The sequence below is a fragment of the Ochotona princeps genome, chromosome 3, assembly GCF_030435755.1.
Source record: "Ochotona princeps isolate mOchPri1 chromosome 3, mOchPri1.hap1, whole genome shotgun sequence".
NCBI lineage: Eukaryota > Metazoa > Chordata > Mammalia > Lagomorpha > Ochotonidae > Ochotona > Ochotona princeps.
Genome location: NC_080834.1, coordinates 62,022,535 through 62,046,793, shown reverse-complemented (window position 1 = coordinate 62,046,793; position 24,259 = coordinate 62,022,535). Strand labels below are relative to the sequence as shown.

At 35.6% G+C, this 24,259-nt stretch overlaps 1 protein-coding gene across 2 annotated transcripts in view; it reads right to left on the bottom strand.

Annotated features, from left to right (window-relative positions):
• EPHA3 (EPH receptor A3) overlaps nucleotides 1-24,259 on the bottom strand; it is a 317,639-nt gene that overhangs the window by 278,212 nt on the left and 15,168 nt on the right. For both annotated transcript variants that reach the window (XM_004596564.4, XM_012930186.3), the window contains exon 2: nucleotides 17,702-17,766. In XM_004596564.4, coding sequence (XP_004596621.2) covers nucleotides 17,702-17,766 — 65 coding nt within the window. The remainder of the gene's footprint in view (nucleotides 1-17,701; nucleotides 17,767-24,259) is intronic.

Sequence of the window (24,259 nt, the reverse complement as noted above, 5' to 3'; positions counted from 1 at the left end):
TCCTAAATAAGTATTTGGAAATTATACAAGCTCACAACCCATGTCTGGAATATACTAAATACTTACTGATTTTCTAAAACTGCTGGTGCTTGTTACCATTGAAATATTTAGACCTATGGGAGGATGACTTAAAATCCTTTTTTCATATTTAATATAAAACATTACAAAGAAATACTTAAGTGGTATCTTCTCTTTGAAAACCTAAAATTTTCTAAACTTTCACAGTGCAAAAAACAGAACTATAACAGGATGATTAAAATTATAATTAGGTTTCTGTAAAATGTACCATTTAAAAGCAGATAAACCTAGTGTTTATGAAGGATTTAAAGATAAATACTGATTCTTTTCACCACTAAAGAGAAGTTGACTATACAATGTATCCCATATTTATGTAGGATTTTAATGATTATGTAAATATATCAATTTTGCCAATTGATTACACTAAATTAATGTAAATTATATTTTATATTTATTTTTTATTCCCAACAGTTATTATAAATATGCTCTTAGATATTTCAGAATAAACACATCTCAATATTTCATTTGTCTTCAGATGAAACATGTAAATAAATCTCTAACATCTCAAATAACAAATTAAAATTTCCAACATTCAAAAAATTATATATATTTGATTGTGAACATCTTGTATTACATGCTTCAGCCTTTTGTCTGAGCTACCCACAATGGAGAGTTGTGACAAATAGCTGCCAAATGAATGAAATTCATCGCATGATATACAAAGTTAAACAAGAGTATATCAAGTTTGTGGAAAACATAATTACTATTTTTTTTTAATTTTGAGGAAAAAATTGAAATCTATTCATATAAGGACAATTAGAAGTCCACAGAAAAATATATTATGAAAACAAAACTATGCATGGATTTTAAAATGTGTTTACACTAAAGTAAACTTATCAGGGCCAGTGCAGTGGCTCAACAGGCTAATTGCTAGTATCTCATATGGGCACCAGTTCGTGTCCTGGCTGCTTCACTTCTGATCAAGCACTCTGCTTACGACTGGGAAAGCAGTAGAGGATAATACAAGTCCTTAGGCCTCTGAATCCACGTTGGACACCAGGGGAAGCTCCTGGCTCCTGACTTCAGATCAACTCAGCTTTGGTGGTTGTAGCCATCTCAAGTGGGTTTACTACTGTAAACCTGACTTTTGAATAAAACTAAACATTAAAAAAATAAACTTATTGGTTCCATTTTCCATGTCTTCTGAATTATTCATATGCAATACTTTTATTCCTTTTTTTTTTCATTTAGAACCATGTACTAACATTTGTAGGATTAATTGATTTATTAGAAAGATGGAAATTGAGAAGGGAGAAAGTGAGACAGAGTTCTTCCACACACAGGTTCACTTTGCAGACAGCTGCAATAGCTAGTGCTGGGACAGACTGAAGCCAGTATCCAGGAGTTCCAACCACTTGTAGAGCCCCATTCTTGTACTTTGGCCATCATGCACTGCTTTCCTCAGGCACATTGTCAAGGAGCTGGAGCTTAAGCGGAGGAGCCAAGAATCAACACTGTGCCATAGAGGATGCCAGTAAACGTAGGCTTACCCTAACTATCACAATCCAGGTACCCACACTCACTTTTTTGTATGTATATTCCTATACATATAAAAATGTTTTTCACTTTGTACTATGCTGTGCTGTAATTAAGAAATTGAGTAAAACTTCAAGTGTATTCTTTCAGAGTGTATAATTTTCTGAAGGTTTAAATCATGACCGAATACGGATATGAATTCCAGTATCTTTAAATATACAAATAAAATTGTATGAATTCCATTAGTCTACCCCACAGTGTTTAACAGTATGAACATTTTCAGCTCTGAGAATTATTTATAAAACAGATGAAATAATCACTATGACATCTTGAATGGTACTGACCCTAAGTTAAAACTGCCATATGTGGAAAAACAAAAGCCTGCACAGTTTTGAAGAGCCTTAAATCATAATAAGGAACAGCACAAGTTGTTCGTTTTAGGTTTATCAGAAGTACACGACTGAAGCCGTTTTATTAATATTAATGTGGGGCCCGGTGGCATGGCCTAGTGGCTAAAGTCCTCGCCTTGACCACGCCGGGATCCCATATGGATGCCGGTTCTAATCCCGGCAGCTCCACTTCCCCTCCAGCTCCCTGCTTGTGGCCTGGGAAAGCAGTTGAGGACGGCCCAAAGCCTTGGGACCCTGCACCCATGTAGGAGACCTGGAAGAAGTTCCTGGTGCCTGGCTTTGGATCCGCACAGCACTGGCTGTTGTGCTCACTTGGGGAGTGAATCATCGGAAGGAAATCTTTCTCTCTGTCTCTCCTCCTTTCTTTATATCCGACTATCCAATAAAAATAAAATAAATCTTTAAAAAATATATTAATGTGTATGTGACTTATGTATCATGTGTTGTCTCTGAGAAATCATTGAAGATGATCATGATAGCATTTGAATTTGTAACCAAAGTGCAAAAATGTGTATAAACAAATATGAGCAGCATAATGATGATGATTAATTTTGTGAGCCATAAGTAGAATAGTCAAAGTACTGAAGAACATATGTGAAATACAGTAAACATTCCACTACATAGTTTCAATGTGAGGCCTTTCTTCTTGGCAAAAGAAATTCTTATCCAATAGCATTGTATTTTGAAAAGTTTTCAGCCTGAGAAATCTCCAACTTCAGAAACAGCAATCTATCAGCCTCATTTACAAGCTCCTACACTTTTAAAAAATGTTAGATGGATCACATCAAACAGAATTTGAAAAGTAGATTTCTCACTGGAGCTTCAGGATGCATTGGACCACAAAGTGGATTTGAAAATTTCACATATTTAGTATTTAGTTTTAAACATCTACCATTCTAATATCACATTTGCACAGAGGGTGTATATTTGTGTATGTATATGTAGACTCATATTAAGATGTTAAGTTTTCCTAAAATGACATATTATTTGTATGTTAATTACACGTTATTTCTGTTACTTATACAATGTTAATATTATATAATACTAAAACACTGTAATAGTCATGTGACCTAGAATTTTTTTCCTAATATCCAAAGTCGTTTTTCCTCATATAAAATTTTCACAATTGCCAAAGAATGTACTCAGGGACACACTAATGTCTATGTGGGGTGTGTGTGTGTGTGTGTGTGTAGTACTGGGTATAACTTATACTTTATAAACAAAAAAGGCATCCTAATAAATTCTAGGTATTGTGTAAATCTGTTCATAATTTATTATTTTTTCTTTTTTTAAAGATGTTTTTGTTTATTTGAAAGTCTAAGTTACAGAGATAGAGAAGGAGAGAATGAATAGGTGCAGGCAAAGACTTTCTAGAGCAATCATCAAAAGCAAAGGCAGTCAAGACCAAAATAAAAAAATGGCACTATATCAAACTAAGAAACTTCTGCACAACAAAGCAAACAATCAATAAAGTAAAAAAGCACCACCAAAGTGAGAGAAAATCTTTGCACACTACACAACAAACAGGAGGCTAATATACAAAGAACTCCAGAATAACAATAACAACAAAACAAATAAACCAGTGAAGAAATGAGCAGACACTTTTCAAAGGAACAAATCCAAATGGCTAACAGACATATGAAAAAATGTTTAAGTTCCCTAACAAAAAGGGAAATTTAAAAAAACCACTAAGGTTCTACTCAACTTCAGTGAGAATGGTCCACACACAGACAACTACCAACAACGGCTGTTGACAAGGATGTGGGGAAAGAGGAACTCTACCCCACTGCTGGAGTGATTTCAGGCTGGTGCAGCCACTACAGAAGTCAGCATGGAGAATATTCAGGTAACTGAAAAGTAACCTCACATGTGACCTAGCAATCCCACTCCTGGGAATATATCTAAGGGATCCCAGAGCCTGTGGAGCTGTATTTTAAAGATTTATTTATTTTATTACAGTCAGATATACAGAGGACGAGAGACAGAGAGGAAGATCTTCCATCCGATGAATCACTCCCCAAGTGAGCTGCAATGGCCAGTGCGCGCCGATCCGAAGCCGGAAACCTGGAACCTCTTCCAGGTCTCCCACGCGGGTGCAGGGTCCCAAAGCATTGGGCCGTCCTCAACTGCTTTCCCAGGCCACAAGCAGGGAGCTGGATGGGAAGTGGAGCTGCGGGGATTAGAACCGGCGCCCATATGGGATCCTGGGGCGTTCAAGGCAAGGACTTTAGCCACTAGGCCACGCCGGGCCCAGGAGCTGTATTTTAAAACAATAAGAAACGAAGACACAGATTGACTGGATCAAAAATATTATCCATCAGCTGCCTGCAGGAAACAATCCCCAGCAACAAAGACACATGCAGACTGAAAGAATGTAAGAAGGTATTCCATGTCAGTAGGAAGGAAAAAGGAGCAGGCATAGCCACTCGGATATATAAAACACACTTAAACATAAAAAAGTTAAAAGAGATGAAGAATGGAATTACATGATGGTACCTTGATCAATTCAACAAGAATAAATGATTACAGTAATGTATATGCACTAAATGGCAGAATGCCTGCCTATTTAAAAACAACTGCAGGGCTCAGCGTGGTAGCCTAGCTGCTAAAATTCTCGCCTTGAACACATCGGGATCCGATATGGATGCTGGTTTGTATCTAGCTCCCTGCTTGTTGACTGGGAATGCAATTGAGAACGGCACCCATGTGCCGTTGGGATCCTGCATCCATGTGGGAGATGAGGAAGAGGCTCCGGACTCCTGGCTTCAGATCTGCTCAGCTCCAGCCATTGCGTGTGTGAATCAACAGATGGAAGATCTTTCTCCCTGTCTCTCCTCTCTGTATATCCGCCTTTCCAATAAAAATAAATATTTTTTTAAACTGCTTATATATAAAACACAACTGTTTATATATATTATGTATATGTATATATTATGTACTATATTATATAATATGCATATAATATATATTCTGCATATAGTAGATAATATGTGTATATATTATACATATAATAAATAACAGATAAATGTTATATATATTTAATGCATAGACTTCAGTACAATAATAATGGGACATTTCAATATGCCACTATCATCAATGCAAATAGTGACTTACCTATACTACGGATTGAATGGGCCCACTGGATTATCTACAGAACATTTCCCCACACAAATGGAGAACATACATTCTTTTTTTTTTTAAGTTCATGGAACTTTTTTCAGGAAATGCCATATTATAAGGCATAAAGCAAGTCTTTATAAATTCAAGATAATTAAAATTATGTCATGCATCTTTTTATGACCACCAGGAAACAGGAAACTAAGAATTTAAGAATTTCATAAAACATGTAAACACATGCAGAATGTACACTATGTCTCTGAATGAACAGTGGGTCACATAAGAAATAGAAAGGGAAGTTAAAAATTCCTGGAAATGAAAGAAGATGGCAAAACAATATAACAAAGGGAGCTTTTAATTGATCGGGATGATACTCTGCGGGCTCTGCCTTCAAACCAGAGAGGGTCTTCCTTCCTAAGAAGCCATTGAACTTGACTGGACAATAAGATGCTGGAATCTATGTTTTGTATATGCTTGCAAAGAGGGAATCTCAACTGAACTTGAACTGTGGTTATGCAACAAGGTGGACGAATCCACCAGTATGGGAGGGCTTGCGGAGGGATGGGGAGAATCCCAGTACCTATGAAACAGTGTCACATAATACAATGTAATTAATGAATAAATTGAAAAAATAAAAATTTTAAAAAAACAATATAACAAAGAATGTGGGGTACAGCAAAAGCAGTGCTGAGAGGAAAGTTTTTCATATTTAGGGCTTTTGTCAATGAACTAGAATGCATCAAATAAATGAACTTTAAAGGCATTTCCATGACCTAGAAAAACAACAGAATGTCAAACTTCACATTAACAAAAAGAAAGAGCTAGTATTAGAAATGAATTTTAAAAAAAAGATATGTAAGATCAATACACGGAGGAGCTGTTTACTGAGAAACAACAACAACAACAAAAAAATACTAACAAAATTCATCCAACAATGGTCCAAATCACATGGACGATAACAACAACACCAAAAAGATAGAAGACCTGACTCCATAAAATCAAAGAGGAAAAGGGAAATGTAACAACAGATATAACAACTATACAAAGAATCATCACTACTTACTACAAAAAACTTTATGCCAATAAACTGGAACATTCAGAAGAAATGAACACATTTTTTAAGACACTTACAATCTACCAAAACTAAGTCATGAAGACATAATGAGCAATAACCAAGACAGAAATTTATTCAGTCATAAAACTCTCCCAACAAACTGAAATCCAGGACTGTGCCCAGTGAGATGGCCGAGTGGCTAAATCCTTGCCTTGTATGCACCAGGAACCCACATGGGCACTGGTTCATTTCCCAGCTGCTTCACTTTCCTTCCAGCTCTCTCCTCATGGTAGTAAAGAATGGCCAAAAGCCTTGGGAATCTTTTATCTGCTCAGGACACCCGAAAAGCCTCATGGTTCTTGGTTTTGTATTAGCTCAGTACCGGCTGTTCTGGCTACATGGGGAGTGAAGCAGTTGCTGGAAGATCATTCACTTTCAAGAAAAGAGAAGGGAAGGGAAGGGAAGGGAAGGGAAGGGAAGGGAAGGGAAGGGAAGGGAAGGGAAGGGAAGGGAAGGGAAGGGAAGGGAAGGGAAGGGAAGGGAAGGGAAGGGAAGGGAAGGGAAGGGAAGGGAAGGGAAGGGAAGGGAAGGGAAGGGAAGGGAAGGGAAGGGAAGGGAAGGGAAGGGAAGGGAAGGGAAGGGAAGGGAAGGGAAGGGAAGGGAAGGGAAGGGAAGGGAAGGGAAGGGAAGGGAAGGGAAGGGAAGGGAAGGGAAGGGAAGGGAAGGGAAGGGAAGGGAAGAGAAGAAAAGAAGGCAGACCAGGACCACATTCCTGAATTCTACCAAACCTTTCAAGAAGAACCAATTCCCAATTCTTCAATATCTATTCAAGAAAATACAAATGATGCAATTCTCCCAGGTTCCTTCTATGAGCTCAATATCACTTCAATTCAAAAACCAGAAAGAGATGCAAGAAAGGGGAATATAGACCAATGTCCCTGATGAGTATGGATGCAAAAATCTTAAATAAAACACTGATTAACTGAATCAGAAACATCATTTCTCCAGATCAGGTGGGGTTTACCCCTGGCATGAAGGGATGGTTCAATGTAAGTAAATGAATAAATGTGATAAACCAAATTAAAAATGTGAAGAATAAAAAGTCATATGAATGTCTCAATGTGCACAGAGAAAGGACTAAGTAAAATGCAAACTTCATGCTGTAAACCTTAAGCAAATGGGGTGTAGAAAGATCATTCCTCCACACAATCAGATACCATATGGCAATCAGAATGAATGGGGAAAAGTTGAAAACATTTCCGCTAAAAGCTGGAATCAGACAAGGATGCTCATTGTCACATTTGCTATTCCATATAGTCATGGAAGTTTTAGCCAAAGCTTGTAGACAAGCAAAACACATCAAAGGGATACAAATTAGAAAAATCAACAGTGTGTGTATACAGTAATAATTTTATGGCTCAGAAAGAACTTTTGTAGCAGTCACATCAGCAATTACAGCAAAGCAAACAAACAGACCTTTATTATATTGAAATAAACTTAACCAAGGATATGAGACATCTCAATGATGAAAACTACAAAACATTAAAAAAAGAAATAGAAGACAGGCAAACTAAATCTGGTGTGTTTTGCCAATGATAGAATCAACATTACCAAATTGTTATTACCAGCAGCAATCTATAGATTTAATCATATCCTAATCAAAATACATATCACATTTTCAAATCTAGACAAATAATGCTAAAATTCATATGGAGACAAAAGAGATTTTGAATAGCTAAAGCAATCGTAAAAAACAAAAGATAATGCTGGAGGTATCACCACACCAGACTTTAAAATGCATTACAGAGTAGTATTAATCAAAACAGCCTGGTACTGGAATAAACCAAACACAGAAGTCAATGGGGCAGAACAAAAATTTCATAAATGAACCCATATATCTATACTAAACTTATTTTTGATGAGCAAATTGATATCAATTGAGGGAGAAAGAACAGTCTCTCTTCAACAAATGGTACTGGGAAAGTTGCATCTACAGGTGCAGGAGTTGAGAGAAAAGCCTCCTACTTTCACCTTATACAAAAATAAACACTAAGCGGATTAAAGGTATGCTTCTACCACCTAATTCCATCAAAAGTCTGTAATAAAACATTTGGAACACTACTCAAGACATAGGCACAGGTCAAGACTTGAAAAAGACATTGGAGGCACAAGCAATTAAAGCAAGAATAAACAAATAGGATTATATCTAGGTAGGAATCTTCTGCACTGCAAAGACACTGATCAAATGTGAACAGTTGGCCAACAGCAAGGAAGAAAATATTTGAAAAAATGCAAGTGATATAGAGTATTACTCTCCAGGATCTATAAAGAACTCAAGGAATTCAACAACAACGCAAAAAGCAATCTAGTTTACAAAATGCCGAAGGGCATGACAGGCATATTTGAAAGAATGAAATACAAATGGCAAATAGACATTTGAGAAATATTCAGATTCACTAGCCATCAGGGAAATGCAACCAATATTGAAAACAATATGAAGATTCCTCCTCCATATGAATTTACCATATGAACCAGCTGTTCCACTGCCGGGAATTTATCCAAATTGAGATTAAATCAGCACATGAGAGATATCTACCACCCATGTTTAGAGCAACTCAGTAACTAAGATATGGAACCAAGTCAGCTGCCCATCAACTGATGATTGAATAAAGAAAGTTGTACATGCATATGCATACACACACACACAATGGAATACTACTCAGTAGTAAAAAAGAAAGAAACCTTACTATTTGGAATAGGGGGGAACCTAGATCCAGATGGGAATTATTATGTTTACTGAAATAAGTTGGTCCCTGAAAGACAGATATAATATGTTCTCTCTAATCTGTGACAACTAATACACAGAGCACAAAATCATAACCACTTTAAGTGAGATTAGTAAACAGGAAATAAACTGTTGTATACAGCATCCTTCTAAACTCCTGAGTTAGGGTAAGATCTCTACTTTAATGTTATGTTATTTCATTTTATTTTTTCTTTTTCCTCTACTGGATATGACACTATACTTCTCTATATTAAAAAATTAAGCTTGATGATGTGAAGTGAAATAATATGTTGCTGTAATAATATGGGAAAAATACAATGGGGGTAGTAGGGAAGGAGTAGGAGAACTGGAGGAACTCCTATGTTTTCAAAGTTGTATTGTGAAAAATGAGAAATCTACGCATTTTATATAAATTCTTAAAATGACAAAATTAATTTTTAAAACAAACATTACTTAGACTCAAAGGTCAAAGGTCAGTGGACTTTTCTTAACAGTCCCGCTGTAATGCATGACCCGGTAGAATCCAAACCTCGTGGCACTATTTATGAGGAGCTGTACTTGTTTATTTCTTTCTCATGAGGATTCCATCACTAATCCTTTCATTACTGTCATTTTCAGGTGACATATTCTGTTTTCTTATCAACTTACAATGTTGTTTATTATGTATGTGTATGTGTGGTACAACCATGTAAATCTGCTGAACTTCTACTTTAAAGCTTCACAAATTCTGGGCATAACTGATGCTGACTTGTCTCAAGCTCATTTGAAAATATATTTATTGTGACGTCACTGTAGCTGTTTTGTGTCTTATTTGATGGCTAACATCAAATTGCATGTTATGATTTGCAAATTGATCTCCTCGATGGCCCAAAGTCTTAGGACCCCGAACCCGCATCAGAGACTCAGAAGTACTGCCTGGCTCTTGCCTTCAGATTGGTTCTGCGCCTGCCATTGTGGCTGTCTGGGGAGTGAACCAGTAGATGAAAGATCTTTCCCTCTGTCTCTCCTTCTCTTGTAAATCTGCCTTTTCAATAAAAATAGACAAATTAAAAAATAAATAAGACAAATCGGTCCCTGAAACCAAACTTTAATCTTCAGCAGGAAAACACCTGAATCAGCTCTCTGTAAAAAGCAGTACAGAGTAGCAATAATGTGCAAACTAAAGGAACACTTCAGATTTATTTTGCAACATTAATTACACAGGATCTAGAGTCTGCTAAACTCATCTGCTTATCTTTTCAGAGTAATGCTACCATCCTCAGCTGGCCAAGTTCTAAAATTTTTATTGAAATAGAATCTTTCATTTCATAAAAAGCATTTATCTTGTGATAGACAGTGTTTAAGACAATTTCAGCACATATTTTTCCCCCTTAGGTTGATAGTTGATACCCCCTGGTGTTCAGTTTTATATTTGATTTTCCATAAGTTACTGAATAACTTGCTATCCTACATTACAATTATCAAGCTATTTGGAGTGCTGCATATTATGCTGTAAAAAATATCTAATAAAAATATTGTGATTCTTTAGGACATTACAAAGGAGCAAAATAAAGCTAACAGTTTGGAGACATTGCAGACGCAGGAAATACTGAATGAAACATATAAATACCTAATCTTTCTGTTTTAGGATTAATCACATTAAAATTATATGCTAATTTAAGAGATCTCAAAATATTCATGGCCTCTTACAAAAATTGAAAGCATCTATTTCACATTTGTTTTGAGTATGAGCTAATCTTTCAGCATAGTCTTCCATGCAAATCAATTTGGATTTATATTTGAATCTAAGCTAAAATCAATGTAGAGTTGTCAGAGAATGACTTAAGAATCTTTAGTCGGCAAGTGACAGCTAAGTCCCTAACTCATAAATCAAGTAGTGATGAGAAGATATGCCTCCACGAATGGAGAGCTAACAATAGTGCTATACAGCATAGCTTGCTTTCTGAGCAGATGAAAGATCAGCATTTTTTGATTGCCTAAAAACGTAGCTCTGGGTTGATTGATGTGTTCCAAAGGTTTTGATATTATGTAGGATGCTGATAGCAATGGAACTTGAGTAAATACCTTAAAATTCTATGCACTACAATATGCTAAATTTTAAATCACATAATCTCAGATTCTTCCTACTTATAGATCATAGACCAAGAAGAGGAAGGAGTAAAGAAGGTCGCACTGAGATCCAGAAAGCAATGATATGATATTTGATTAAGTAACTAATATCCCATGGCTTAGCTGCCTGTTTATTTAAGTAACGAATTGCACTGAATAACTTTTACGGTCTCAGTTACCTCTAAAATTAATCACTCATTTAAATATAATACATTGCTCTGAATATTGTAAACTTTTGTTGGTTTAGTAGAAAAGTAAAATGGCCCCTTCAATAAGTTTTTTAATACAATGCTATTTCCAAGTATAAAACATTATTTTTTAGTTTTTATGATTATGAGTATGTTGCTTTTTACTGCTTTTCCATCAGGAGAATATGTAAATGTACATCAAAATTACATCAGTAATTCTGTCTGGAAAATGCCAACTCAGCACATTATCCCAATATCAAAGATGCAGATGACATGTGGAGCCATGGAAATTCACACAATTTAGATAATTGATTCATGGCACTTTCAAGCTTAAAACACTACTGGGGACATTTGAGCAAGGCCATAAGCTTTTCTTTATCAGCTTTCTTGGAATTCTACGGCATAGAAAATATGTTCAATTTTTGATTAGACTTTAAAATTATTAAAACCACGTATTATGTCTCTCTTTATGAATTAAGTGAATATTCCTGGTTACTCAACCCATGAGAAGAGCCATCATTGTCTATGATACTACACTAAAATTTAGCTTATTCTTATATTAGGGCAAAAGTATACTGACCAATAATGTCTTACTGAAACTTAATTTTTATTAAAGCACTTAATAATAGTTTTCTTTTGCTTTGCCTGTTATATTTAGATAATTATTATTTCCTTTAAAGATCTTGTAATTTTCTTAATTGTCTAACTCTAGATTTTCTTTGTCTTATACTTTTATTATAAGATGGGATTTTGTTACATAAAATTAAAATATGTGCTATTTTTATTATAAAACTAAAAGAAATGGAAAAGGAAAAATGATTTTTATGATCATGCTTTCTTGAAGTCTAAGTAAAATGATGACATTTCTCTCTTACGTTAGCTAACTTATATACATAGCCAGTGGTATAGAGGACCCATCTTCTCACAGAAAAGTTTAGACTGTTCTTCCTGACTCCTGTGTCTTACAATCAGAGCATCCCTTACAATCACTTGCTGAAAATATTGACTTTAATTGATATCCTTTGTTTTCATATGGCATATAAAATCTGCCAAGATGTGACTCCATTAACTTTCTAGACAAATCTGTCATTTCTCTGGATCTCCCTTTCAGAGACTACTTACTGGAACTTGTTACAGCCTTCATCCCATCTCCCTATGACTTTGTTCACAACGTTTTGAGTGTTTGCTTTCAATATCATTTCTTATTGATTTTAATATCATTTCTTATTACGATCAAAACTGAAGGCACTACATAAAATCCTACTACAGAAGATGCTTGACTACTTGATGATATAAAATTGAATGCCATGACAAACTTCAAAGAAAATATATCCCCAGATGCCAGTAAATCATCTGTTTTCTCTTGTTTACTACAAAAAAATCTATATTTAAGAACTTTAGTAGCTTTACTATTTATGAATCATTCATAGTGCAATATTAATTATGAGTTTGACATGAACTGAATCAATCAGCAACCAAATGCTATCATAACTAATGTGTTATTCATTGCATCAGATAATGGTATTCTTGCATAGTTGGTCCACAGATTTAGGCAGCATCAAAATCAAAACTCCAGGTGGGGACAGTCCTATGATTTAATGGATTTAAAAGTTCCCTGAGGAAAACAGCTGTGGATGGCTCAAGCAATTGGTCTACTGCTGCCACAGGAGAGACTTGGGAAAAGTTCCTGGCCCCTGGTTCCTGCCTTCTGACCTGATAATTTTTGGTCATTGTGTTTATGATGCATATAACAGAATGCATAATTAAAAGAAAATATTGAGGGCCTAGCACCATAGCCTAACAGCTAAAGTCCTCACCTTGCACATGCCAGAATTCCATGTGGACACTGGTTCTAATCAGGCAGTCCCACTTTCCATCAGCTCCCTGCTTATGTCCTGGAAAAGCAGTGGAGGATGGCCCAAAGCCTTGGGACCCTGTACCCTCACGGGAGACCAGAAGAGTCTCCTGGCTTCAGATGGGAAGCGCTCTGGCCATTGCAGCTGCTTGGGGAGTGATTCAAGGGATGAAAGATCTTCCATTCTGTCTTTTATCCTCTCTGTATATCTGACTTTTCAATAAAAGTAAAATAAATCTTGAGCAAAAGAAAATACTGAATAAAATGTTTTATCAACATACTAGAAAAAATATTGTATAAACTTAGGCATCAGAAAAGTATTTTTCTTCTTGTGTTTCATGTACTAGAAATGAATAATTTTAGAAGCTTTCAAGGAACTTCAAGTATGACATTAATAATATTTTATTTTATATAGTAATTCTTGAATAAAGTCAACTTGACCAATGGGGTAATACTGATATTAATAAGCAGAATATTAAGGTTGCAGAATTATTTAACGTATTTGTATTGTAGATGCCATAACCTTAAATATTCTGAGATCCAATAATTATCATTTACTGCATGGTACCAATATAAAAAGTATTTCACACCTTATTGTTTTACAGATTAAATTCACATCTTGAGTGTTTTAAATGAAGTTAACCAATCAAGTGCAATAAACAAAAAAGTCAAGAACATTAGCTCTTAAAACAAAACAAAACAAAATAAAATAAAACAAGAAAATAGAAGAAAATATTTTAAGTAAGAAAAATTTAGGGGTAAATTGCTATTTTTATGAATTTTTTTCAATAATTTTTATTCACATTTAATAAAATAGAATTAAAACATTTTGCACTAGGGGTGCTTATGATATTTTTATACTCCTACTATAAACGAATATATTTCTGAATAATACTCAGAACCTCAAAATATACTATTTATTCTATATCCCTTTTAGAAAATATTAATGTATTAGCAATACAGAAACTTATATATGAGCACTTTAAGAACTTTACAGAAACATGTTGTTAAAGATAAACTTATTCTAGAAGCCAGTATAGACTATCCTAAAATCTGCCAAATTCAGTGAAAATTATGCTTCAATACAATAAACTGCTAAATACAAAAATGAAAATAGAAACAAGACAGCTGAATAGTATCCTATAGCCATTTTAAGGTGGATAGAAGCCGGTTGTATATAGACTAAAACTGAAATGTTAATGAAATAGTCACAGGATGTGGTTAAGAACTAGCATTTTCTAACATATCAGTCACTCAACACCATGTTAATTAACCCCATAATGTTGTAAACTGTCGGTGATGTTACGTTATGGCTTTTTAATTGGTAGGAACGATATTCTGCTAGCTCTGCCTTTAGACTAGAGATGGTCTCTCCAAGAAACTGTTGAATTTATCTGGACAATAAGATGCTGGACTCTATGCATGGCACATGCCTGCAATGAAAGAAACAAGACTGGATTTGAACTGTAATACTGCAATAAGGTGGAGTGATCCACCATGGGGGGAGGGCACGAGGAGGAGATGGGGGAATATCAGAGCCTATGAAACGATGTTATAAAATGAAATGCAATAAAAAAAGATAAGCTTATTTTTGTCCAAAATGTAGAAATCTATGAATAGTTTTATCCTAATATGAATTTCCCATAAACCTCTTTTATGACATCTCATATGCAGAGATGTCAAATATATTTGGACAAGAATAACTGTATTTTTAATTCTATTTTTCATTAGCTTTTCTACATGTTCACAGTTTATCATGCATTAATGTATAGAGAATTTCTTATTAAATCTGTTCCACAAAGCATTAAAATATATAAGTGTCGAGTCATTTACATAAAAAATATACCTTCCCATCCTAAAAGAACATTATTTGAAGTCACACAAAGTAACAAACGTTGATGTCAACAAGATACCAGTTCCAAACAACTGTCCATATAGGAAACAACTTTCTAAAAGCAGAATTTTGTTTTTAATACTAATTTGACATATACACAAAATTATTTGAGTGAATGTATGAGCAATTTAAACATTCAAGATGAATGAAAATTAGATGAATGTATTCATTTTATTTAATATTCTTTACACTTACTGTATGTTAGAAGATTAATACTGCAGACAGGAAATTCCAAGTAAACAAAACCTAAGCAAATATTTCTAGTCTCATGTACTATAAATCCCACAAAGCAATAAATCAATGTAAAATAAACAAAGAACACTAGAAGTTATACTTGAACAATTCTACTCCAAGCCCCCAAAGGATGAATAATAGGTACTTGTGCAGCATGGGTGACATACATAATAACATGGATTAGCAAAGACATCTTCTAAGTTACTGACAAAGAAACATTTTAATTTCTACACATTAAATTTTGATTGATTAAATTCTAGTTTTTCTAATTTCTGTCACATTTCATTTTATTTCATAGTATATTTAGTTGTAAGGCAATTAAAAATATAACTAAAACTGCCACATTTTTCTAATTTGATCAGACATCCTTCCTTAAAAGTTCAGCATTAGCAGGTGAAATGGACATTTAAAATAGCATAGGATAAAAAATTCAAATGGTTGAGAATCATATGTCACATGTCACAAACTTGATTTTCTTGTATCAATTATTGAGCAAAAGAAGCAAAATTAGGATAATATATCATAAATGGTATTGATGATACAAGTTATTAAAATACTCTTGAATTTCAAACCCCATTCACGAAGTAAAAACTACAAATCCAGCAGTTATGTCTTGCAGAATCCAGACTTAACATAACATGATGATTGCAATATTAAAGGTAAATTATATTACACTAGAAATTAGGGAAGTAATGATTTTTTGTTTTAGAGAAAATTTTTATCATCCAAAGTAGGGAAACAACAAGAGGAACGTTATCCTGAGGAATGTTTCTCAAATTCAAAGCACTTCATCATCACCAGCAGATACTGCTGAAATGTGGGTTCCCATTCAGAAAGTCTGATCGGGCTTAGAGTCTGTGCTTCTCATCATATCCCAGGCACAGTGCTGCAAACCTGTCTGCTCCCCATCACACCCCAAGTGCGCAGCATTATCTGAGAAAATGGAAATGCCAATGCCATTCCAGCACAAGAACCTTGGGGGTAACTGTGAAGGAATTCATTTCCTCCAAGTCTAAATGCATGGAGAAATAGTACCTTCTTTAAATGAAAACACAGGGTAGTGTGTTTAATACACAAGTTAGCTGCTTATTGTTTTAAAAATAAGCATGTATTTATCACAAAAAAATGCAGTCATGTTTTGCTTTTCTTCTTCCTTAAGGAGCATATTTCTGTGTGATTTATAATCACATGATACAATGAAAATGATGCATTTCTAAAACCAAAATTAAAGTCAGGTTTGATTTTCGATGATTATTTTAAAATGAGTGTTCCAGATCAATCCTGGGTCTTGATTGACTCTTTTAAAACAATCCAGGCTTTTTTTTTTTTTTTTTTTTTTAAATCGTGCTCTCTTCAATCCTTTTTTACACCTATGGGAAAACCAAATCCTGGCTTACTTCCTATTCTTTTCTCCAAAGCAGCTAATGAAGACCTGATTATAGATTTTGGCATTTTGTCAATTTCAAGGTGTGCCAGGAAGAGAAGCAGATACAAAGATGACAGATAGATGAAGTATCCTTGATGAAAAACATCCACTGCTAAAGGTGCTGGTAGTGCTGTAAAAATCAGCTATGAACGCACAAAAAGTGTAGACTGAAAAATAAACACTAAATGTAAATGACTGCAACTTGTTGTTAAAGAGGACAATAATAGCAGGAAAATGAGTATATAAATATGTCCTTATGGTGAATAGTTTAAAATATCATTTTAGATTTTTCACAAGCCATACTTAGAAAAAAAAAAAAAACACATACGTTTAGGCTCTTGATACACAATTTTGTAGCAATAAAATTTTTCCAAATATATAACCCTTCATTCTTATTTTTTTAAAAATATGAGAAACTTTATCACATAAAAATTTCATTGTAAGCATTTGTGGCAACAAAATGCCAAAATTAGGTTTGTAATCTATACATGGCTCTGTAAGTAGGAAAAATAAAATATTTAGAATTTAAAGGTAACACCAGGATTTTTTTTTCTAAATACAGTCTCAGTTTTAAACTTATATACACACTGACAGCCCTTAAAAAAAATTAGGTCCCAGCAAGCATGGCTTATTTTTGTGGAAAACGGTATGCTACTCTACTTGGCTCAAACAACATGGTCAGTTTTAAGGATGTTGCTGTGGAGATAATCATCTTGAATTGTACACTCTATGTCATTTAAATTTCGAACATTTTCTCCCATTGCCCAGTCCAATCACACACCAAAATAGTCAGCTAATCAAGCATAAATCATTTTTATAATACCAATAATAATTAAACTACTTAATCAGCCTATTTGAATAACCAATAGTTTCAGAGAAAATACTTCAAAATTCCCAGTACTTAAAGGATACAAATAGTTGGCTGTGTTTGGTCAAGTGCAGAAAAGATGTATAAATATAATTTTACAATAGAGGCACAGAAGTTGCCTTTACTAATCAAACTGATGATGGCTTCTGTTTCCTAAGAGAACCAATAGACGGAATAGTTTTTCCTATAAGAGTTTACTGAACTCACCCCATGTGATGGATAAGAGATCCAACCCAGCTCTCCTTGAATTGTTTTGGAATCCAGTAGATTGACTAAAAGGGAACACAAAACAGAAACACAGTTGAGTACTGAATTCTTTCCTTTATTTATTTATCTGTTTGTTTGCTTGTTTATTTATTTATTTGCTGCTCAGTTATGATTCTCTGTTATTTTTATTCAACTGTTCATTTTCTTTAAAAAATACGACTTCATTTTATTTCCTTTGTGTATTTGCAAGGTAGAGTACAGAGAGAGAGAGAGACAGAGAGAGAGACTAATCTTCTGTCCTCTTGTGCACTCCCCAAGTGGCTGCAACAGTCAAAGCTGGGCCACTCTGAATCCAGTAGCTAAAAACTGGTTCTGGGGGCCTGGCGGCGAGGCCAAGTGGCTAAGGTCCTCACCAGGATCCCATATGGTGGCCAGTTCTAATCCCGGCAGCTCCACTTCTTCTCTGTCTCTCCTCCTCTCTGTATATCTGACTTTGTAATAAAAGTAAAATGAAAATCTAAAAAAAAAACCAAAACAAACAAACAAACAAAAACTGGTTCTGGGCCTCGCACTTTGGTGCAGAGTCAGAAGTGAAGCAGCTGGGCCTGGAGCTGGCATCCACACAGGATGTGAAGCCACAGGCCCCTGCTTTACTCACGGCACTATAGCAACAGTCCCCACTTTCTTTATCAATTTATGACGAGTTTCAGAATTACCAATAAGATAGTAACCATGAAAGTTAACCTTGTGCAGTAGTAAATAAAGCTACTGCCTGCAAATCCAGCACCTGATTTATGTTCTATTTCACTTTCAATCGAGTTCCTTGCTAATAACTTGGGTAACCTGAATGAGACTCTTGGCCTCTGACTCAGCCTGGCTCTGCGGAGCCTAGGAAACTGTATCATGAAAAATAAAAATTAAAACACAATAACAACCAAAAACATTTGGTGAATGAACCGGTATATACAAACGGAAGTTCTCTCTCTCTCTCTCTCTCATCTCCACGCCCCCTTCCCCCACATGTCTCTCCCCTCTTTCGGCAGCTGACTTTCAAACAAGTAAAAAAAAAAAAAAAAAAAAAATCAACCATAGGGAACTTTTCGCAAAACAATAAAAATACAAAATAAGAACAGTATGATGGAGACTAGCAATCCTGCAAGTGAAGATAACCACTCCGAAATAAAAGGAGGACTTCTAATAAAGCAGTTATATATATCTTAACATTAAGGTGCCAAATTTTCTACAATGCAATCATACATTTAAACAGCAGAATGCTAAACTTGTAACGGTTACTAAAGGATTGTGCCACTATAATATTGTGAGGGGAAGTGGTGGGAGAGCACACAGGGCAGGAGAAAGGGGCGAGGGAACGGATAACTCCCTAAAGATAGAAACTATATCATGGAAAATAATAGTAACAAAAAAATGCGAAATACGAAATAGCATTAGTGCTACCATAGCATAAAACTAGCTGCCAATTCCACTATATTTAATGGACTTACATGTGACGGATTTTCATCAAATTCTTAATAATTATTAAATATATTTTTATAATGAATTGACACTTTCAGTAAGGAGGTATTCGAATATCACACCCTGGATTCGGCGCCATTTCTTCTTCCTCACAGCTCACGGAACTCGCGCGCAGGTCCAGCCATCCACCAATCAGAGGTAACCCAGCATTTCGCCTGAGAATCCCACCCCAATCGTCCAGTCCGTCCCTCAATCCCGCCCCCTCACCAATCATCCCTAGGCATTCAACTGCAGGCACCAATCCCCTGGGGCCTGCCCTCAATCCCTCCCAATCCCCGCCCCCCACACTCCTTCCGGCCTCCCTCCCCTTCCCGCTTTTCCAGCTGAACTCCGCCACCTCCCCGGTTCCAGCCACCTCCCCGGTTCCAGCCACCTCCCCGGTTCCAGCCTCGCTAGGAAAAAACCTCTCAAGATACTTCACTGCACGTGGTGTTTTCGGCTCACAGTGAAGAACCAGGCTTGCGGGAATTAGCTGCGCGTAATAATATCGTAATATCATATGAACTAAAACTCAAACTGGTTTAAATAACTAACACTTTCTTTTGTATATTATTTTGTATGGTCTCCGACTGATAACATGTTGTGACATGTACTTCTTAAATGCAGTTTTGATAATGTGTAGACCACCTTAGGGTAACAAGCATACTAAGTATCAATTTGAGGATTAGCTTGTGGAGCCACAGCACTGGCCTCTAAGTATCAATTTGAACATGTAACAAAACAAAAACATGCTTTTTAAAAGGATTATTTATTTTTATTTGACAATCAGATATACAGAGATGAGGAGAGACAGAGAAGATCTCTTTTTCTCTGATTCACTCCCCAAGTAGCCACAACAGCCAGAACTGAGCTTATCTGAAACCAGGAGCCAGGAAACTCTCCAGGGTCTCCCATGTGGGTGCAGGGTCCCAAGGCTTTGAGCTGTCCTCGACTGCTTTCCCAGGACATAAGCAGGGAGCTGGATGGGAAGTGCAGATGCTGGCATTAAAACCTGTGCACACATGCAATACTGGTACATGCAAGGCAAAGACTTTTGCCACTAGGCTACCATGCTCTGCCCAGAAATATTTTTTATAATTTCACCCATGGAAAGCTTTATTTTTAAAGAAGGTATTGACACCCAAACACTTTAGTGATTTTATTTAGAGTGCTGTGCTAGATAGTAAAGTCTGACATATAACATACATAACATTTATGTTATAAAATATGACATATGTGTTACATTTAGAACATATATTTAAAGGTAGAAGGCAGATTATTTTCAGCACTGTAAGTGTTGATTTGGGTTAAGTAGAAACTTAAATATAAAGACGTTTAAATATAATTAATAATGAAAGGCTAATTTTATTGATTTGTTTTGTTAATTAATTATAACTGTGGTTAATTTCAACTAGATTAGAAAATAGTTCCATGAATCACTAATGGCAAATGTAACGGAAGGTTGCATAAGCTGAACAGGTATTATACAAGCATGAGCCAGAGCAGGTGAAACCAATAAACACAATAAAACTGAATCATTTCCAGGGGCTCCATATAACCAGATTAAAACAGAAAACAGACACTACACAACATGTCCACCTATTGTCAGCAACATGTTTTTTCATAATGAGAATCACAAACTTGCTTTAATCATCTGAGTTAAATTTTAGAAACACTGTTAAAAAAAGAAATGGTATTTTTTAAATGAAAATTGGAGTTCTAGATTTTCAAGCACTATCAAAGTTTTAAAGAAAGATATTGGTTGACTGAATGATAAATACATTAGGTACATATAAGAAAAGTACTTGTTCATTAGAACTTAAGAGATACTGAGACCAGCACTGTGGTACATTAGGATAAAACCACTGCCCAGGAGGGTGGCATCCTATATGGCAGCAGTTGGAGTTCTGGATGTTCGACTTCCAATCCCACTCTGGGGAAATGGCAGCAAAAGCATCAGAAGATGGTCCAAACTCTTGGGTCCCTTCCACCCATGAGGGAGTCACAGATGAGCTTTAGGCTCCTGGGTGTGTCTCGGCCGTGGAAACCATTTGAAGATATCAATCACGCCCTCTTTCTTTGTAACCCTGACTTTCAAATAAATACACCTTTATTTTTTTAAAGATGTTAGTGTCAAACTCAGCTGTCTCAAGTTTTGTTAGATGAATACAAATATATATTTAACTTGTTACATGTGAATTCTTAATGATTTTGGCCTTTCAGTAAATTAATCATAAAGACATAATTATATTTAGATAATAGAAGAAAAAATTCATTACATTTATTTAATAGGTTAATTTCCATAATTGATTTTTTTCCTAGAGTATTAGCTTGGAATTTAACAATATATTTGGTTGTCTTAAAATTATCTCTCGGGCCTGGTGGCGTGGCCTAGTGGCTAAAATCCTCGCCTTGAATGCCCCGGGATCCCATATGGGCGCTGGTTCTAATCCCGGCAGATCCACTTCCCATCCAGCTCCCTCCTTGTGGCCTAGGAAAGCAGTTGAGGACGGCCCAAAGATTTGGGACCCTGCACCCATGTGGGAGACCCGGAAGAGGTTCTAGGTTCTTGGCTTCAGATTGGCGCAGCACTGGCCGTTGGACAGAAGATCTTTCTCTCTGTCTCTCTTCTCTGTATATCTGACTTTGTAATAAAAATAAATAAATCTATTTTAAAAAATAAGTTATCTCTCAAACTTGGGTCCAGCATGGTAGCCTCGTAGCTAAAATCCTCACCTTGTACATGCCAACATGCCAAATGGGCGCCAGTTCGCATCCTGGCCTCCTCACTTCCCATCCAGCTCCCTGCTTGTGGCCTGGAAAAGCAGTCAAGGATGGCCCAAGGTCTTGGAGGCCTCCACCCTTGTGGGAGACCTGGAGGAAGTTCCTGGCTCCTTTCTTTGGATCAGCTCAGCTCTGGCCCTTGAGGCCCCTAGGGGAGTGAATCATGGGACAGAAGATCTTCCTTTCTGTCTCTCCTCCTCTCTGTATTCTTGACTTTCCAATGAAAATAAATCAATAAATCTCTTACAAAATTATCTCTCAAACTCATAAAAATCCTCTACTGTTTGATGAATGGTATGTATTATGTTTTAAATTAATCAGTACTTAATTTTTTTAGGATATAAAAATACACCCTCACTTTAAGTTAAGTATATTGCCAATATTCATGCTGATACAGGCAAATCTAATTCAGATGTTGGCTATGTTACAGTCATCAATTGATTTCTCTGAGTTCTACATAGGATTTGCATAATAAAATTTAAAGTGGAAGTATTAATAACTCATTAGATAATGTTGTCATGAGGGGCCTAAATGGCTGGAAGTATCATTCTATGTAATAATTTTATATATATATATATATATATGTCCAATGATGAACATATTAAAATGATTAATGTGATTTTATTTCATTACTGGGAACCCAATAAAAAGATGTTTGACTTCAAGAAAATGTAACATATCTTTACTTAGCAAATAACTTAGTGCAGTGCAGGTTGTTGAAAACTAAATATACTGAAATTTTCTCTAATAATAATGCTGATGGGAAACAAACTGACCTAATGATAGCTGCACTTGGTTTCTACTCAGAGGAGGACAACTAAATCAAAAAGAATTACACAGCACAGTCAACTAAAATAAGTGCAGTAGATTCATTAAGCATATCACATTTTGCAAAAACAAAAACAAAAAAAAACTTTGAGCACATTTCTGCTTAATATGAATGAGAAAGGTGCAATTATCATCATTTCCTATGATCCTGCTTGTGTGGCCTACAAAAAATGGCTATATCCAGAGATCCAGTAGTATATATGTATTAAAGACCTCAAGGAGTTTATAACATCCCATGTTGACTCGATTCTTGTAAAACTAATATGATTTATAACATTTCCAGTTTATTCCTAAATTATATTTAGCATCATCTATTAACACAATGTTTTAGTTGACATTAAAACCCTTCAATTTAAAAGGCACTTATTTAGGATTGTGATTTACAAAGTGCCTTTTGTTTGAAATCATATTAAGAATAACAAAGCGAATGATTGTTAGGTTTGGAATTACTGGACACGATTCTGAAACTCTCTATTCCTATTACATTAATCCAGCTATGTTGCAGTATGTATCTCTGCCTCCAAATAAAAGTAGAACTCCCATTTTGAAACATGTAAATATAGCCACTCAGCATGATAATAGGTTGTTACCTTTACCTGTGTCTATTACATCATGATACAATCAGATAACAGAAACTGTTACTAAAGGACTATGCAATGGTGATAATTCGGGGATGATAACAGGGGCAAAGAGGGTTGGGGGAAGAGAGAAAAAAGAATCCCTACATTTACAAAACTATATTTTATTAAATACTCCATAAAATTTTAAAAGAATAATGGAGATAATGAGAGAAACTCATTGAAAATAAATGTGGGAGTGACTTCTCTGAAAATATTAACTACACCTTGCATTGCAGTATAATGCCTTGCATTTCATACTGTTACAAGGAAGAGTCATGGTTATTAATTATTTTCCCTCCTTTCAGCATTACTAGTAGTGCTGCAATGTAAATGCCAAGACAAATGGAACCTGCAAATGACTAGTGAAGTCAGAATATTACAATGGGGCCCAGCGCAATAGCATAGTGGTTAAAGTCGTAGCCTTGCGTGCTCTGGGATCCCATATGGTCACCAGTTCTATCACCAGCAGCCCTGCTTCCCATCCAGCTCCCTGCTTGTGGCCTGGGAAAGCAGTGGCCAGGACAGACCAAAACCTTAGTACTCTGCAACCATGTGGGAAACCAGGAATAAGCTCCTGGCTCCCGGCTTCGGATTGGCTCAGCTCCAGCCGTTGTGGCTAACTTGGGGAGTGAACCATCAGACGGAAGATCTTCCTCTCTGTCTCTCCTCCTCTCTGCATATATGATTTTCCAATAAAAATAAATAAAGCTTTAAAACATATATTAGAATACAATGCACAGTGTTTATTTCAACTAATGCAAAACTTGATTTCATAATTATGTAATTTAACAAAGTAGAAATTTTGTTCAGGGTA